An 18,132-nucleotide genomic window follows, 5' to 3' on the forward strand; every position below is an offset into this window, starting at 1 on the left:
CTGAGTGAGAATAACCTTCACTGACAAAAACATCACAAAACTGCCTTTAAACCTGATAGCATTAATAGCATTAATAGCACCAGCAATAAGGAACCATGACGACAACATGCATCCTTGCTTTATTTTAAAGGACTCCCACTCAACTCCCCTCAGGCCTCGAACAATGTTGTTTTCACCCCCCAATCTGTCCCAAAAAGATTACAAATACTGGCAAACTTTCACATTTCCCACCACATAATTACAGCTTCACATTGCACAAAGCGGTGTGATCAAATGGAACTAGAGGCACTACTACTAGAGGAGCTAGAGGAACTAGAGGCGCTAGAGGCTGAGAATGGCAAAAACTAGTCCCTATGATGTCACGTACAAGCATAGTGCTGGTGAGTCACCCCTCTCCTTTCCTTTACTTATTATACGTATTTGTTTGAAGTTTGTTAAAACTGGCATGGAAATGGCATGGTCGTGGAAATGCTTCTAATGAACCAAACTTTGCATTCGTCTTCATGGTAACTTTAGCTTAGTGCAAGAATGTTGTAGTCTGGTGCTATGTCCCCACTTGATAGAGTGAAGGAGGGACGGGGGCTCACCACATCCCATTCTCTCATCTCCTCCCTCCCTAATCCCAACCTGCTTCCTCCTCAACTTTTGCTGGACCACCATGGGAAGGCTCTCCAGACAACTCATACTCATGCCAGCATGCTACTTACTTTGCTTGAATGGCACTGAAATTAGGAGCCACCAGCCGATAACCAAACACTACAGGCAATTCTTTTTTGTTGTTGTTGTTTCTGCTACAGTGCAGCATATAGTGCCCCAAGCAGACTTACTTCGAGGTTGCAGAGGAGGTCTTCAAAGGCGGTCATGTTAGGAATGACCGTGGTCTCCCGGCCGCTGTCAACGGTGCCTACCAGCGAGAAGGCCAGGTGGAGGATGTGGCTGTTCAGCAGTGCACTCTTCTTCTTCAGCAACATTGCCAGGGTCTTCGTGGAGGCAAACGAAAATGCACCACTCATCACAATGGCAAGTCGAAGGAACAGCTTAGGTGTTAACATTCTGCCATCACAACTACAGTCACAGACTAAGCTCCGTTCCTTGTGCACAGTGAGGCCTATCAAACTGAGCGTTATTAGCCCTTTGGGCTAACAGTAAATGCAGTCGTGATGCGCAACATTACCTGGTAGCCCCTGACACGGTCCATCTCCTGCTGTGCTGCCCTGTTGCTACGCACCACGCACACCAGGGCCTTGACGGTGGCGTACAGCCCCTCAACATCCTGGGCCATTGCAACCAGGCCCAGGAGGACGGCCACACCGCCAATGTTCTCGATGGTCAGGGCAACAGGCCGTGGAATGAACGTCCGCGCCCCTGAAATGTACACACACAGGAGCCCATTTGGCGTCGCCCTCTGTTGAGTACAAATGCAGCTGTAAGGTCACCTCACTCTGTTCTACTGCCCAAGCTAGCTTGCCACCCCAGCACTGGCCAGCATATGGCTTTGTGCAAGCTCACGGCATAGCAAAGGTGAGCAGTTTGCCTGCAAAGCAGCTAGCTATGTTTACTGATGAACAGCCAACTGCACTGAAATAGATGAAGTCTCGTAGATCACCTTTCAAGTACAGTCTAATCCCCCTGCAACCATATTCATGAGGAAAATTTGCTGCTGGGAAAAGGGGAAGAAAGTGGGGAGGGAGGCAACTGGAGCTCTACACTGATGTACCTATGTTCCCAAATCAACACGAAGCCCAATGCAAATTCTGTATGCAATCAGGGACACTTAGGCACATTATCCTTGAATGCATCCAGAACCCTGATTTGCCACCTGTACCTTGGTGAGAAGTCGGACATCCCCGTCAGGCACGACATTCCCGAGAACACCTTGTGCAAGAAGGTTCTGGGCAGATGTTACCAAAGAAACCGCCCGAAATTGCTTCAAATGTGCCGTCTTGTGCATGCCGGTGATGACTGAAAATCATGAGGAGGGCAACGAAGCCACCGCCGGTGTTCCCGAAGTGTGGAGCGGGCTGTCGGAATTTCAAGACGCCGTTGCTGGATCAACGGTCGGCGAATTTGTGAGTGTGGATCATGGTGTCGCTACCCCCAGAGGACTACATTGCCAACATCATACTGAGCGCAAGTGAAAGCGGGCACAATGAGGAAAGCAACAACGATCCTTTGCCCACAACCTCCGAAGTGATTGGTGTACTCACACTAGCCGGGCGCTTCTTAGTGAATTTGAAAGGTTGCGGCCTCAGCTGCTGCGGCTCTTTACACAATGTGGTTGTTCAGCGAGGTTGTTCAAGCAGAAGATACAGGACTATTTCGTGCAAAAGTAAGGCAGTTTCACCAGTAAAGTGTGTTTATAAATGGTATGTGCTTTTATGACGTCCAGTTCCTTAGCTTGCTTATATCGAATTATCCCCAATATCAAACTGATAGGTGTTTTTTTTTTTTAGTTTGATATAACCGGGTTTGACTGTACCTTTCACACAGACATGATAAGCAGCTGGAGGTCCCAATTCCGGTTCTAACCTTAAAACCTCCTACTGAATTTTTACACTGACATCTATCGCATACTTATTTCGGAAATAAAATCTGATGAAACACAGGCATAGGGCAACAGGAGTGTCATACTTAGGCCCCAAGACGAAGAGTGCTTACTCAAGCATAAGGGCACATATGGCAAATGAAATGGCACTTACCAAGATACCCAATGAGAACTCCGCCTAAGCAGCGTGCTGGGCCACCCAAGTGAGCTGCTGAGTTGTGCAAAATGCGGATCGGGGTGGCGTTTTCGTGCGATGACATGCCCAGCTGGGAGACAGAGAAGTACATTTAGCCCCGACCTGGACACTGCCTTGGCTGCTCTTATACAAGCCACACCTACCATTTTGGCAATTGACTTGCAGTCAGTTTTGCTGTACACCCTTCTTATCTTGGCCAAGGTCATGACAGACACGGCAGTAGCATTCAAACCGAACACAACCTTTTCTTCACTGAGGAAAGGCGGAAGAGGCTCGGTGCCTGCAAGAACAAAGAGGTCCGTGAAAGGCCATAAGGATGACCTGATGGTACGTCAAAAGCACAATATCTGTAAGTTTCAAGGGGATACTTGGACTCTTTGGTAAAAGCATAATTCAAAATACCCAAGCTCGACAAAAATGTGTGACAGCACACCAAAAAGTTGGGGTGAACTACTTATATTCACATGTGATTATCAAGCCCCTTAAGTGGAACATTCTGCCTTTGCTGCGAGTAACAATCATTATCTGTACATCCTGTGTGTTACCTGTGTAGTCCTGTACGCAACCTGTTCCTCTACGGGAATAAAGCACCTTTTGTTGAAAAGGCACAGGAGCCTTTCTACAGTGCCCAAGTACCAAAGTGTTAAATGGGGTACACGGAGTTAGAAAGGGCCCACAGAACCCCCAAATCCTTACCTAGCTATCAACTATCCAAACTTGTGGCTGTGTTTCCAAACAGCGCTACACAGTCAGTACTGCTCCATAGTTCCTCATTGTTACGCAACTAGTCTAGGTGGTATTCTGGAGATGCCATAACGTCAACGTGTGACACCCTGTGAAGCTAGGTAATTCCTTTTTTCTTTTGTGACAGAAAATGTGTCATATTTGTTTCACAAATGCTTTTGCAGTTAGGGTTTTACACGCAACTTCGTCATTATGCAAAAAAGCCCACTTAATAAATGTTTTATGATGATGATGGTTGGTGTTGAATGGCACAAGGCCAACTAGGGCAAAAAGCGCCTAAAATAAATGTGTTATGTGAAGTCAAAATGATACGATTAGCAGCAACACCAACGTTTGCATTGGGGAAGATGTTTCACAAAATAAGAAGGACGCGAAAAAGCTTTTTATCTTTTTTTTCTTTCTCTTCTTTTTTTGGCACAGTTGCATCTTCAGGGGCCTTTTGCACACAGCAATTCGAGATATTCTGCATGGGAAGGTGCTGCAAGTAGATCTCCATAGTTCCCTAGTCCCGCTATAATGTCTGGTGCGTGCCTCACCGATCATGACGGGAGCCTGCAGGCTGCCCACGTAGCTGGGTCCCAGCAGGTAGATCTGGTGAATGAGCTGGGGTGAGAGCACTTCCTCCACCATGTGGCAGGGTCCCTGCTTCCAAATGAGCCGCGATGGATGCCGAAACTGAGGTGGAGTCCCGATGAAGCCGTACACAGAGGAGGCCACTGTCAGGTTCGCAGCCCCTCCGCCCGGGTTTTGCGAGATGTACGGAATCTGGGGAGCACCACGGTTAGGCTCAGTAAAATACTGCCAGCATGGTAATATGTTGCATAGTAAATTGACAGGTCCAAGAATGGGCAACATCAGCCCTGGCCATTCCACCAGGACTCTACATGACCGGCACCAAACAACATGACATGGGGACGTCACAATTGCCTGTCTGATGGGCCTGCTCACAAGGCCGCTACAGCTCCAGCGCCTAACGTCCAGCTACACGACAAGCTAGCACTGTACTACTGACCTAAGCGCTTGTTCCTTTTCCCGTGAGCAGTTTCCTTTCTCTTACGAGAACTGCTAGCCTATGACTGCTTGACTACAAATGCTTCCAGTGACTTCCCTTTTCCAGTTGGGTGGTTTTGACCATTCCTTTTATAATTTCTTTTTCTCGAGACTCATGCCACGTCTATCTTATGATGCTAGGTGCGAATCTTGTTTTTAACAATCTGGGGTACCATCACAACTCTTTTACAGCTTTGAAAATTGCGTGCAAACAAAGCCAGAGGCAGCAAAGCTCTAAACGGTAACATATCAGTCCAGTTATAGAGCACTGCCTTTCTCCCTTGCACCATGTCTGGGTATTTTTGCCTGGGCATCAATATTAGACTTCCTCACTGTAAAATCCCTGACCTGCCGTCCAGTTCCAACCTTGGTTTTCAAACACTTGCATAGCTGTATCCTTCTAGCAGCGTATGCAACAGCCATCTACCCAGCCGCCCCCACCTTTTGTGTTGACATGTGCTGGCCATCGATGTAGATGGAGACGGAGCTGTTCTTCAGCACTGCCCTGTTCAGCACCACAACCACGTGGTGCCACTGGCCCTCCTGGAGTAGTTCGGGGCTCCAAAAGCGGATGCAGCCTTCCTCCTTCACTTCGGGCTCCCAGTCGGCCCCAGCTGCAAGAGCCCCGAGACAATGCGTCTCATGCGCGAGAGGACGACAGCGGGCCAGGGGCCCAAGGGAACAGGCACAGAGAACGCGCTCGTCCTCACTCAGGTTGGGTAGGGGAATCTCCTGCGTGGACACCAGCAGCGCCTTGTCCCGAGAGGACAGCTGCAGAACAAGGCACACGAGGTGGTCGTCCCGGCCGTGCAAGTTGCGCACCAGGGTCAGGAGCCGCACCGCATGGGGATCCACGTGAGGGTCGCTGAACCGCTCCACGCTCAGCCACGTCGAGAAGGACAGCCCTGGTTGCGGAGGGAACACGCGGTCCCCTGCGGGCGCACCACAGTCAGTTGGCCAGTGAAACAGGCAAATGAGCTGCACACTAAAAACACACCATCCTATACTACTATGCACTAAGCTGGCCTGCTATGACACCTGCGTGGCCGTCTTCCCGGCGAAGTGAGCTGAATGCCCACACTGGGGGTAGGCTCTGACCCCATTCCCACGGGGATGAATTGCTCATGCTCAAGACTCCATTCACCCAGTGCATCTAGTGTTGTGTGATGGGCGGTGGTTTGCGCTCACCCGTGCCGATGCCCCCGATGACGCCTTCGGGAGCACCGCCCACCATAGAGACGCCCACCATGGGTGGGCCACCGGAGGCGCTCTGAGGTGCCACACTGCTCAGGTAGAGGCAGCTGAAGCCCTCGGGGCTCATCTCAAATTCGACGAAAGGAGGTGTGAGCAGCGTGCCGTGCAGGCGGCAGTCGCGGGGTGTGGTCATGGACACCAAGGTCTTGATGCGGGTCAGGGGCACGGGCCCGCCGTCCTTCTGGTTCGCCAGCCGAGACTGGGCCCGTGACAGGCAGACGCTACCCCCGGCCTGCCGCTTGTACTCGCTGCCCACGTCAAAGAGGTCGCAGCACAGCGGGGAGCCCAGGCGCAGGAACGAGCTGTTGGAAACGGGGCACACAGCGGCACCGGGATGAGAATCAAGGGGCTTCGTCGTGAGCACACCATAGTCTTGTTAAACTGCACGTGCCACAACCATTACATGAAATAACAGCAATAGGACTAACCTCCACAGCTTATTGATGTCTGTTTGATGTTTGCCCACTTGTTCATCCATCCGTAACAAAATATAGTCAAATCTGTTTACACGAACCCTCACGCAATGAATTATACCTTATATCAAGCATAAGAGCTCTGTCAAAACTACGTGCTAAATATTTCCTTCACAACAGCTTACCCACCTGACATATGGCACTTGTGAACGCCATGACCACGCCACATTCCAAATGTGCTGCCTTTCTTTGATTACAACAATAGGCTTCCCAAAATGCACCTTTGGTGAAAGCAAACCTCAGTGCCAGTTCTCCCGTCGCTCGCACACAAGACAGAAGCACTTTTCAAATGCGTTCAACCCTTGGTTTCAGACTCGCACCAACTGTGTGACCTTCCCCAAGACATTTTCACAAGTCGACCCCTCGTCGCAACTTTTTTTCATTTTACCGCTTGTACGCAAAGAGTTTTTCGGGAAAAAATTGGAGCCCCCCCCCCCCCCCCCCCCCCCCCAAAAAAAACACATTAAAATAGATGGTGAAATATTGTTTTGTTTGTGGCTATATGAGAAGGTATTCATGCTGAAATATCCCAACAAAACTTTTAGCTGTGAGTCAGTGCCGTCACTTGAGCCCTCTTTCATGCAGTCTCATCTGTGCACTGTTTCTAAAATAATCATGTGAAAATGAAACCTTCCAACGGTAAAAACAACCATGTCCTTCATGATGCAGAATACTTTTTTCTCCATCACCCCTTCGAAATGGCATTTCTTTTTCATTTTTCCCAAGGGTTATCTATAATAAAATGTAGGGGTAAGAGAATGCCGAATAGTAGTAGCTTTCGAATTGAATACCGAATCGTATTAGGAAAAGAGAGCAGAGTATCAAACTGAATATCGAATATAATTTTTTTTTTGTTACTTGTTTCAATTTTCCACAGGTTTTTGTGCAAAAATAGAAGCTGCTTTGCAAGTTCAGGAGTCCCGAAGTTCTTTTTACGACCCAAAGAATGCCCTTTTTAACTCTCATTCACAGCAGTCCACAGTTGCTAAACCACTATGAGGCGGTATTTTGGAAATCCGGATCGAGTACAATACACGCTGAAGAACGTCTCGTGCTAGAGTTGCTGTACTGCAACCACACGCAACGACTAGACAACGCCTAGTAACTCCAAAGTGAGCACTCTGTGAGCATGAACAATATGACATGAAAACACAGCAGAACCACAATCACTGACCACGATGAGGCAGTGGCGAGTGTGAACAATATGTTCGGAAGGAAGGCTTGCGCTACAAGTAACCGTACACAAGCCAATGCTACACAATGCCAGGGCAGCTCACTGTGGTACCACACTCAGGGAACACAATGAGGCACTCCTTATGAAGCCCATGGCAAACATCAAGGATAAGCAACAGAGGGATGGCCTGCAATGACCACTCATTGGTTTAACAAAGGGGTAGGAAAGGCTAGTGGTGCCCTCTAGCAAAAGCCATGTTGTAGTGTACACTGTAGTCATGTAAAGGTGAACTATCACGCCAATCCATCCCCCGTGGTCTAGAATGTAAAAAAAAAAAAAAGCATACACCAACTGCCAGCAAAAAAGTCAGCACCTCTTGTTTTTGTATTAACAGAGGTGTGTCAAAAACACCACAAAAGCAGGGGGAATGTTGGTACAGCTGATTGCTTGACCGAAAACTGTACTAACATGTAAACATCCGGTCGCAGAAGTCAAAATGGTAGCCAGAGTTAACTGTGACCTCACTGACACAATCGCGAATTACTCCGTGCTCCGAGATGAAATTCATGGCCTCTACAGGTGTGCATGTCGAAAGCACGATTAGGATGAAGCTGGCCGAGTAGGCGAAAAATGAGCAGAAAAGCCAGCAGCAGTGCGTAAGCATGCACTGACATCCATCGCTTTCGCAGAGCTGGACACATTAGGCAAATCTACTAGACTATTCAAATACTCGAATAGTAGATATTCAAGTGAATCGGACCACTATTCACGGGGGTACTACACATTCGAGTTGTATTCAAATATTGAGGTATTCACACACCCCTACTAAAAAGGTATAGCGTGGCTTGAGGTGACCCTTGCTCCTTTCCACTGCACTCTCGGCTCTGAATACACAGGGGGGTGGGGGAGACCCCATGCTGGAGCCCAGTTGCCATAGCTTAACCTCCTGTGGGTGCTTGCTGTCCGCAACCAGACTGTTTCTCTTTATTAGGGGTGTTCATTTTTACATTTCGAGCATCCTGCTCTTGCAGTAACACCCCTTTTTCTTTGTGGGGAGGCAATTCCGGCAAAGAGAACCAATATGGCTCGTGCAAACTAGCCACCCCCTCAACTAAACGTAGAGTGGACATCATGCTAGCTTTCTAACACTTGTGCTGCATTGTGCCAGACAATTTCTTTCTTGCTTTTGCAAAGATCAATAAAACGGTGGCAGGCCCGAAAGACAAAGAAGTTCACAGTGTTGTTACCTTGACCCCGCTAGTGACAGCAACCCGCGGGGAACATGTTATAACAAAGCAGAACTAGACTGCAAATAAGTCTGTCTTATCGTGCTTTGAGCAAGCGGGCCCTGATGTCACTGCAGATTATAAAATTCCAAAATAACTCCCAGCACAGTCTTGGAAAACAAGGTGGAAAACAGGGCAGAGATGAGCATTAAAGCGGACAAGAGGCTTGGTGTTGGTGGTGCTCAACGTGTACACACGGCCGTGTTTGAAGATGTCGAGTATGCCGTGTACAAGTGGTTTGTGAGCATTTGGTCGCATAAAAAGTCGTTTGTGGGCATTTGTTCACTCCCATATCTGGCCTCGCGGTAGAGCAAAAGGTCAAGGACCTAGCCTTCATCCATGGCAGAAAGGATTTCCAAGGTGGCTCCGGTTAGCTTCAATGATTCGAAATATGGACTCGAAATTGCTTCCAAAACTGCTTCCATCATGCTGGTTTCCATGTTCCTTGTGACGACAGTGAAAACTTTTCCCAACTAGTGCAATGAAACAGTCTCCAGTTTTGACGAAGTTTACAGCAAGCTGTCAGAATTTACAGATGCCGCTGACAGGTCAACAGTCGACAACTCTGTGTCTACGGAGGAAGGTGTTGTGACCATAAAAAAGCTTGAGAATGAGGAGTTTGTTATGACATCGGAAATATGGACACAAGTGAAGGGAACTGCGAGGACAACAACTCACATCTAGCTCCCACCTGCTCAGCGGTGATAAAGTGCACTCGCCTAGTTCCAGCACTTCTGTATGCACATGGAAGGCCCACTACATCAGAGTTGTAACACGAAATACAGCATGATTTAATTTTCAGCGCGATTGGAGCATTTCGCAGGTCAATCACGATAGTAGCTGCCACGTTTGTAAACGAGGAAGATATTTATTGCATAGTAACGTTGCGGTGCTACCAGCCAGTGCACAGGGAACAAGAATACTGAGCCACTTAGCTCAGAACAGTGCAGAAAGCACATCCATGGCAGGTTTCCCAAAGGAGGATTCAAAGGGCTACAGGAAGGAAAGCCAGTGGTCCCTAGAGTGGACCTGCCCCTACCGGAGGTCCCTGGGCTCGAGGGCCTGTGCGGCCAGCCGCTCGAGCATGTACTGCAGGGGCAGGTGCAGCGGGTGGGCCTCGTCCTCCAGGGCGGGCCGGCAGCGCACCAGCAGCTCGCCTGGCAGGCCCGCCTCGCACATCACCTGCTGGTTGCGCTCGGAGCGCACCAGCGACCGCAGCACCTCGGCCAGGTACAGCTGCAGCGTCAGCTCCACCTGCACCCACTGGCAGCAGTGACAAGGGCACCATTAAGCACACCTCGGCATGGCTTGACAGGCTCCCCTAGCAGGAAGTATCGATAAACTACAGTGTGGTGAATAAAAATACGGTGCAACCCCAATTATGTGAAATCCTGCTTCTTATGATGTACTGCCATGACTCTGGCAAACTCTCCTTAGAAACAGCGCGCGCCCCGATTGTGCGATGCAAGAATGCATGCAGTCTGCTTTATACACGTGAACCCATGGTGGCTGAGAGGGAAATCTGTGATGCTTTCTTTCCCCTCTGTCCTGCTGCATTGCTGCTTCTTCCAAACACCGATTCCTTCTACACCTTTCACACACTGCTCTTTCTGCCCGTGGGGACCTTTTGGCCCCCCTGCCTTGTTTACACACGCGGTTGTGCCTAGCTTGGTTTGTGGTTCAACTCTTCCAACCATTTTGGAAGAGTTGAAGCTTGAGCTGGTTGGTACATAACTTTAAGAGTAGCGGCAGCGCAATGAACGGGACGAAGCAAAGATGAGACAAACACAAGCGCTTTAAGCGCTTATGTTTGGTCTCATCTTCGCTTCGTCCCATTCGCTTCGCTTTGTCTTCGCACTGCCCCTACTCACAACCATTTTGGACAGCAGATTGATCACGTATGTGCCAGCTCCCGTGTGCAGTATCCCCATCTTATGACTTTAGACCAAGGATGTTGGAGAGTAGCCTCTCACTGGTCTCTTACCAGCACTCTCTCTCATGGAGAAAGGGTGTTGGTGAGCGCTGTTTGAACGTACACACTGTTTTTGTGGCGACTCTGCTTGGAGAGCCTCTGTCTTGGGTACTGGGGATAGTTTGTCCCCACTTACACAATGACAAGATACCGAAGTCTGAGCCAAAGTACAATTTAGCGATTTAGTGGAGTATTCTGTCACTGCTGCTGATGACAGTCGTTTGTATATTACTTGTACGTCTTTGGCAATAAAGTCACATCTTGCTGCAGAAGCACTGCAGTTATAAGTTACAGTGCATAAGTCTTTAAACAGGGCTACATGGCTAGTACAGCTCAATAGTTCTTGACGTCTGGGTTGTTTTTCTGAGACCCTCAAAGCTAGCCCACATGCCCTCATTCTTCACCACAACATCCCACCCTTGAAACCCTTTATTGCCTTCCCACTGCTTTCTATGCCATGCCATCCCATCGTCCGCTTAACTTCCCTTCCACTGTCTGATGGGTTCCCCTTCATTTTCGTTGCCTCCCCCCCCCCCCCCCTTTTTTTTATACCTCGTGGACTTCCCTCTTTGTGCGTCTTTTTCTTTTTTGTCTCCCCCCCCTATCACTATCAAATAGCACTGCACAGAGTTGCAAGTTTTTCTATGCTATGCAACTTGTTGAGAACTTCTGCATGATGTTGTGAAAACGAAAGCCACTAAAGGTCGAAGTCCTTGTGACCCATTGGGGCCTGCAATGACTAGCTAGCAGGTGGTCAGCAATGAACTTTACCAGTGCGATTGTTGTGCCCTTTTCAACTATGCAAGTAATTACTTGGTGGGTGTGGAGGATAATGCGAATTTCTAATTTCCGTTAGTAATGATGATGACAGAGGCGGCCACAATGAAATGGCACATTCATGGGTCTGGCAATCCGGGCAGGCATGTGCTTGAGATTGTAATGTTGGCGCCCTGGCTTCACTGCACATGGCTTAGCGTTGCTCTTCACGGGCGCAAATAAACGCTGAAGATTGGTTTTCCCCCTCTGTATCAACATATATTAGAGATGACTGTCTACCAAAAATTAAAAACTCTTTAATGCATTTATGTTAGGAAAATGGAGGCAAGTGACAACCAAAACTAGCCCAGCCTTTTTGAGCTCTGTGCTGTAATTAGCGATAAAAAACTGAGAAAGCCCCGTGTTTTATTGTAATCCCAGGGTGTCCATAAATCTACCACACCTGGCCTTTCCAAGCCCCTGCACTGGACAGCGCAAAACAGCACCTGAGAGCCGCAGCCGTCGGCGATGGAAGGGACGAGGTGCAGCATGGCCACAACCACGCCCGGGTGCACGATGAGCGGGTCGGGGCTGGGGGCAGACAGGTTGAGCGTGGTCAGCATGGGCTTCTTGCCCTGGGGGCTGCCCTTGCCCCCCTCTGGGGGGCCAGTCCTCCGGGGCACCTCCACCGTGCAGTGCTGGGTAGGGGCGCACGTCACCAGCTTGGTCACCGCCATGGGCCTGGGCAGGGGGGACACGCACACACCACTCAGCCGTGCCACTGCAGGTGCTGGAGCAGCAGGTACATTTTTGGGACTAATCAATGCCATTCGCATGCACAAGAGCTATTTTCCCTTAAAGGAGGCCCGCAACGTTTCTTTGGTCAGCTCCTTTCTGAGCATTTAGGGAGCCCCTTGAGCACTGGATCCACCTAACGAAACCAGGACAAACAATGCATCCACAAGTATTGGCACTCCTTAGAAACAATACTTTGTGCCTTTAAACACACGAACAATGAGCAATACCTTCATGCAATGACCAATGCACCAAGAGGCATGCCCCAATAAGAAGTACAGTGCTGCACATGCAAATATGGGGGAACATTTAATTCTCAAGGAAGGCAACCTACTTGTCGAAAGAATCAAGGGCCATGTCATACAACAGCCGGATAACCACCAGTGCCGAGACGAGAGAGGTTGGTACCTTGGTCAAATCAATGCTGTATCAAAGAGAGAGGGAAAGAGAGGTTAAAGGAGCCATGAAGAGAAAACACAAGTTTGGTTCATTCAAAAGATTGTCTCGTTAGAATCATACTGACACCACTTTTAACGTAAACTTCGCTCAAATAAGCTACATAATTAGGAAAAACGGGAATAGTCATGCGACCCACCAGCTCATTTCCCGCAACAGAACCTATGATGTCACATGAGCTAAGCTCTGCGATTGGCGGAGGCTGGCAGAAGCAGACGCAAATTAGGTAGAGCTTACAAACTAGACGAACGAGCGATTTGCACTTAAATTTAGGGCACATTCTTTACAAAGCAATAAGAATGTTGGGACAAACAGTGGAAGTTACAAAAGCACATGTAAACATAGAAGTACTGATGCGTTCTGCTGTTCGTACTGCGCACAGCATGCTTGGTATAGCTGCACAGCACTACGGGGCTTGGGGTTGTCTCAGACAACACTGGCTGATTGACGCAAGCAACGGTGTCTTACGTGACCCCATTTGTCGAGCGAGCACTGTTTCAGGGAACGAATATTTTCTCCCAGAACAAAAACAAGCCAGGTTTAAATGCGGGCAAAAACAAACCAAACGCTTGCCACGGTATGGTGGCGCCATCTAGGTTACGGAACGTAAAGAAACGCGGGAACAAACCAACACCACTGTACAGGGTGGAGACAACCTTTGAACGGTCCCGTGCCGCCGCAATTGGGCCAACGGGCTCAACGCGTTATTCTTTTCGTTTCCCATGAGACCTAGCAACGCAAAACAGACAATATGATTCAAACTTCTTCAGTAAACCGCGTTGCGGCGATAATTTTAGCGCGGTTTTGACACAATGACTTGCTTCGGTGGCGAGCGAGCAGCCGAAAATGGCGGCGTCAGCGTATACGTGTCTCTACCCTGTACGGCGGATGCGTGAATGAAGGTACTCTAGGCTGCAGAGCGGTCGGTTCCTGTGATGTCATTTGGGACCACGAAAACGCACGATTGAGCGGGAAAATCAAAATTTTAACCTAAATTGTTTAATTTCTCAGTGAATAAAGCACCGTTTGTATCTGGACAAGCGCTGGGGGCACTATAAAACACGAAATCTTTCGAATAAAACCAACTTGCATTTTCTCTTCATGGCTCCTTTAAATGCAGCATACAAAATATGTTAACAGTACATACAAACTATGGCTGCATGCCTATAGAATGTATTCTAGCTTCAAATTCAAATGAAAAAACTGTCCGAATAATTTGATTTAAAGTCTGAATCCCTACTGTTTGAATTCGATAAATACAAATAATTGAAAATGTCATAAACTTGAAGTCTTTTCCCAAACAAATTCTGAGAGTTTTGCTACTTTTCTATGCCACTGCTGCAAGCCCACAACAAGCCTAATCCACCTACTTTTATAGAACACTGTCGAAACTCCGAAGCCCATACCACATGGTGCGTTTTTTTCTATGCGAATCCAGTGCTGCAACTATCCACACTTGCCAAGTTCAAGTGTCTTGTACGTGGACTGTTTGTGAACAGCAGCTGCCACATTATCTAAATGCGTTATTTCAAACATTCTGTCCACGGTGCGGGGATGGCGGTCACAATGTTTGGAACAGGCAAAATTTTCCCACAGCAGAAAAATTTAGCAAGTTAGAAGCATTTGGCAACTGCTACAGTTGCGAAAGTAGACCGCCCTGCCGCATGAGCGGCAATGCATCTCTGAACTTGCAGCAAAATTCCCACCATGTGAAGCGAGCTTAACGTGCTTCCCTTTTTTTAACCTTGTGAGAACATGTAATAGTACTTGGTTCCACTACATCAGCCAACGCAACCTCGTTAAGCTCTCTTTTACCTGCAAGCAAAGGCACCTCCATGCTTACAAGCGTGCTGCACTGCGGAAGCAAGCCAGCCGTGTCCCCGACAGCTTCCGTGTCAAGTCACGGCTTGTTACTCCAACAAATTTTACTCCCTTTGATTGGCAGAAAGATTGTGAATCCGGCTTTTGTACGGAACCCACATCATAAGAGCACCTGTAGGTGGATAAGCCAGCCAGGCTTAGCCTGCTCAGAGGGAAGTGGGTGAGCAGATGCAAGTGCTGCCTTCAACCTGCACGGAAAAACCATAAACTTCCACGCATCTCTTTTTTTTCTTTCCTTTCGGTCTTTGAATTGAGATGTGCAGGCTATCTTTGAAAGAGGGCCACAACTACAACAATGAAAGGTCTGGACATAAAGTTTGGCGATGGTTGGGTGAAACCCCGATAATACAACTTTCAAGGGACCAAGCGAAAGCATCGTATGACAGGGGGTGTCTTAGATCGGGGCACGGGTAAATGCTGCCCTAGTAGATGGCCTCACGCGAGAGGTGGGCTAAGAACTTATTTAGCACTTTCCTGCCCACGCCTACTCAAATCGATAGTAGTTTATAGATGCTTTCAAGTTCAAATTTTGAATTTTTTCCATTCAAATTTGGTGCTTTCCGAGTGCGCTCTAAGAGCTGGTGCCATCTACCAAGTAGCAGAGGCACTTACATCCTCTTTGCTTTTGTTTTTTTTGCACAGCACCGATTTTTCAAAGCGCCGTCAGAGTCATGTGACGGGCACTCTGAAAATACGGCTATGTCGTCGACGTTGCACATGACCGTGCCGCGGAAACGCCACATTTCTAGCAATCTGGACGAGCCTATACGTGAATTTTTGGTTAATATTAGCAGCATTGACTACGAGGTCAACTTTTATTCATTGGATTTCAGTATGGAAAGCGAAAATGCATAAGACCAGCCAGGAGCCTGATACCCCTGTTCACCACAAGCCCCAGGAAATTCAAAAGTATTAAAACTGCATATTGTGCTATGAACAAAGAAGAGTGCAGCAGAAGCCCAATGTTTTCTGCAATGCATGAGTGGCCAACCTATGTTTCACAAGTTCGAGGAACTGCTTTCCCCAGTGGCATGAGACCAACCAGGGCTAACTGTTTTTTTGTAAGTAAAAAAATCTTACAGTTAGGCATTTCTTATTTGCAGTTCTGCACTCCTGCAAAACTCCCAAGTACAAAATGAGTACAAAATGTCTACAGAAATTTTTCTGTACAACTTTTTTTCATTTTTCTTCCACATAAATATTTTTGTTTGAAACAATTACCATTGCAAAGAAAATTTATCCTTCTACATTTCGATACCATACACTTTTATATGTTACACATTTCTTGCGACTGGGCACAAAATATGCAAGTAACTTCTTTTGTCTTTTTCGAAATTTTGCATTCAGGTCAGGGATTCGCAATTGATAAAGAGATGTGTAATAAGGCTGCATTTACCCCACTTCTACCATTTGATGCTTTCATGCAGTCCTAAGAGTGTAATATAACTGGTGTTTCACTATTTAAAGCTATTTATTCCAGTTTCGATTTGAGTTAAAATTCTATTAGTATTTCCCCACCTCTAATAAAAAAACCAATAATTTTCTAACAATGGCCTTCCCCATTAACTCTTTCTTCATCCTCGACAAGCTACTACACAAGGTTATGTACACAATTTACACTAAATTAACCTTATGAGGCACCCATCATTGTTTTCACGAACGTGAACTATGTAGGCACGATTTTCTGGCACTATGTTGGCACGAAAAACAAACACAAGTCTGTTTTTACTTGTTTTGGTAGCATAGCTGCATTTTTGCAAATGATTCCACCATAACAGCATTGAAGAAAGTACACATGTACCAGTTTACTTGACAATGCTGGCAAGCATTTAAGCAACATTTGTGAAGAATTGTTTGTGAGAAACAAAACATAACTGGGGGCAAAAGATGATACACAAATTTTATGCACAAAACAATGCTTTTTGAGTGAGTTTCAAATACGAGGGGTGTGAAAACAGGAAGGAGCGAAAGGAAGGACAGATGTGGCTTGACTGTGCTACCCCTGTCTCCCACCCACATTAACTGCCTTTTACTGCTTTCACCCTCGGCCTCCCCTTTTCCACCAAAACTTGCAATTCTGCCCAGCCCTTTTCACCTGAAAAGGCAGCAGAACCTCGCAGATATGTTTCCCGGGGGAGGGGGGGGGGGGGGGGGGAGGAGAATCATTATGCAGGAAAACGTACTAGCATTTGAACATACAATTGCAGAAGTTACAGTTTTAACCAAATTTCTCTTCAGCATAAATATAAAAAGGACAGTTCTGACAAGCAGGACAGTTATTACTCTCATTCCTTTCCCCCATTAAAGGAGCCATGCAGACAAAATACAAGTTTGTTTTATTTGAAAGATTTGGTGTTTTATAGTACCCCCAGCGCTTGTCCAGAAGCAAACGATGCTTTATTCACTGAGATATTAATCAATTTAGGTTAAAATTTTGATTCGCCCACCAAATGCATGTTTCGTGATGTCTTTGATGATATAACCAGGACAGGCCTTCAAACAAATGTTAAAGTGCTGCTTAGTCTGCAGCGCAGTGGGCAGCGCCTTGTTTACCGTCAGTCCTCCTAGATGGCGCCACCACACTGCGCAGGACCACTGAGTGCCCTCGCTTCGTTTCTGATTGTATTTGCACCTGGCTTGATTTTGTTATGGTTGGAAATAATTGTTTCGTGAAACACTGGGTATGCTCGACAAACAGAGTCACGTAAGGCAATGTTGCTTACGCCAATTGGCCAGTGTCGTGTGGGACAACCCCAAAGCGCCGCAATGATGTGCAGCTATAACAAGCATAGTGTGCGCAGTACCAACAGCAGTACGTACTGGTGCTTGCATGTTCACGTGTACTTTCATAGCTTCCATTGTTTATCCCACCATTATTAGTGCTATAAAATGAATATGCACTACGTTTAAGCGGAAATAGCTCGCTCTGCAAGCTTACAAGCTCTGCCCAACTTGCGTTTACTTTTGCCGGCCTCAGCCAATCGCACAGCTATACGTCATAGGTTCTAGTGCGAATAATGAGCTAGTGGGTCGCGTGGCCATTTTCTTTTTTTCCCAATTATGTAGCTTATTTGAGCGAAGTTTACGTTAGAAGTGGTGTTAGTAAGAGGCAATCTTTCACATGAATGAAATTTGAGTTTTGTCTGCATGGCCCCTTTAAATTGTACAGAAAGGACTAAAACAAGACAGGCACAAGAAATGCAATAAACACTTAGATGAACTTGGATGAGGAATATGGAGCTCCTCTTAGAGAAATACAGGAAATGCGCTTTGAATACAGAGGTGATCTCTGACATCTCTCTTCAGTCAGTGAAGCGACACTTGTTACGCGTGCTAGGGGTTTGAAACACCAGGTGCAACCTATGTCAAGCATGGCGAAAACTCATGCTGCTGCAGTTCACTTTACAGCCCACAGTTGTTTCAAATAAGTCGCTTTTCATTTAAGCTGGAGCATGAAGCACCGGGTACTTACTACTGATGACAAATAAGAGTGTCGAAATGTGGCACACAATTTATTTGAAAAAGAAAATCTGGACTGACAAGGCTAAAG

The 18,132-nt window shown here is 47.3% G+C and overlaps 1 protein-coding gene across 1 annotated transcript in view; it reads right to left on the bottom strand.

Moving 5' to 3' along the window:
- Bchs (WD repeat and FYVE domain containing 3 bchs) overlaps window positions 1–18,132 on the bottom strand; it is a 109,339-nt gene that overhangs the window by 61,102 nt on the left and 30,105 nt on the right. The window contains exons 17-27 of the mRNA XM_077685557.1: window positions 12,580–12,669; window positions 11,957–12,191; window positions 9,762–9,985; window positions 5,724–6,091; window positions 5,246–5,467; window positions 4,977–5,149; window positions 4,022–4,250; window positions 2,885–3,021; window positions 2,700–2,811; window positions 1,175–1,365; window positions 828–980 (exon numbers count right to left, since the gene is read on the bottom strand). Of these exons, the coding sequence (XP_077541683.1) occupies window positions 828–980; window positions 1,175–1,365; window positions 2,700–2,811; window positions 2,885–3,021; window positions 4,022–4,250; window positions 4,977–5,149; window positions 5,246–5,467; window positions 5,724–6,091; window positions 9,762–9,985; window positions 11,957–12,191; window positions 12,580–12,669 (2,134 nt within the window). The remainder of the gene's footprint in view (window positions 1–827; window positions 981–1,174; window positions 1,366–2,699; window positions 2,812–2,884; window positions 3,022–4,021; window positions 4,251–4,976; window positions 5,150–5,245; window positions 5,468–5,723; window positions 6,092–9,761; window positions 9,986–11,956; window positions 12,192–12,579; window positions 12,670–18,132) is intronic.

Source organism: Haemaphysalis longicornis, unplaced genomic scaffold (genome assembly GCF_048455015.1).
Source record: "Haemaphysalis longicornis isolate Haplotype H1 unplaced genomic scaffold, Haemaphysalis longicornis Haplotype H1 scaffold_1, whole genome shotgun sequence".
Lineage (NCBI taxonomy): Eukaryota > Metazoa > Arthropoda > Arachnida > Ixodida > Ixodidae > Haemaphysalis > Haemaphysalis longicornis.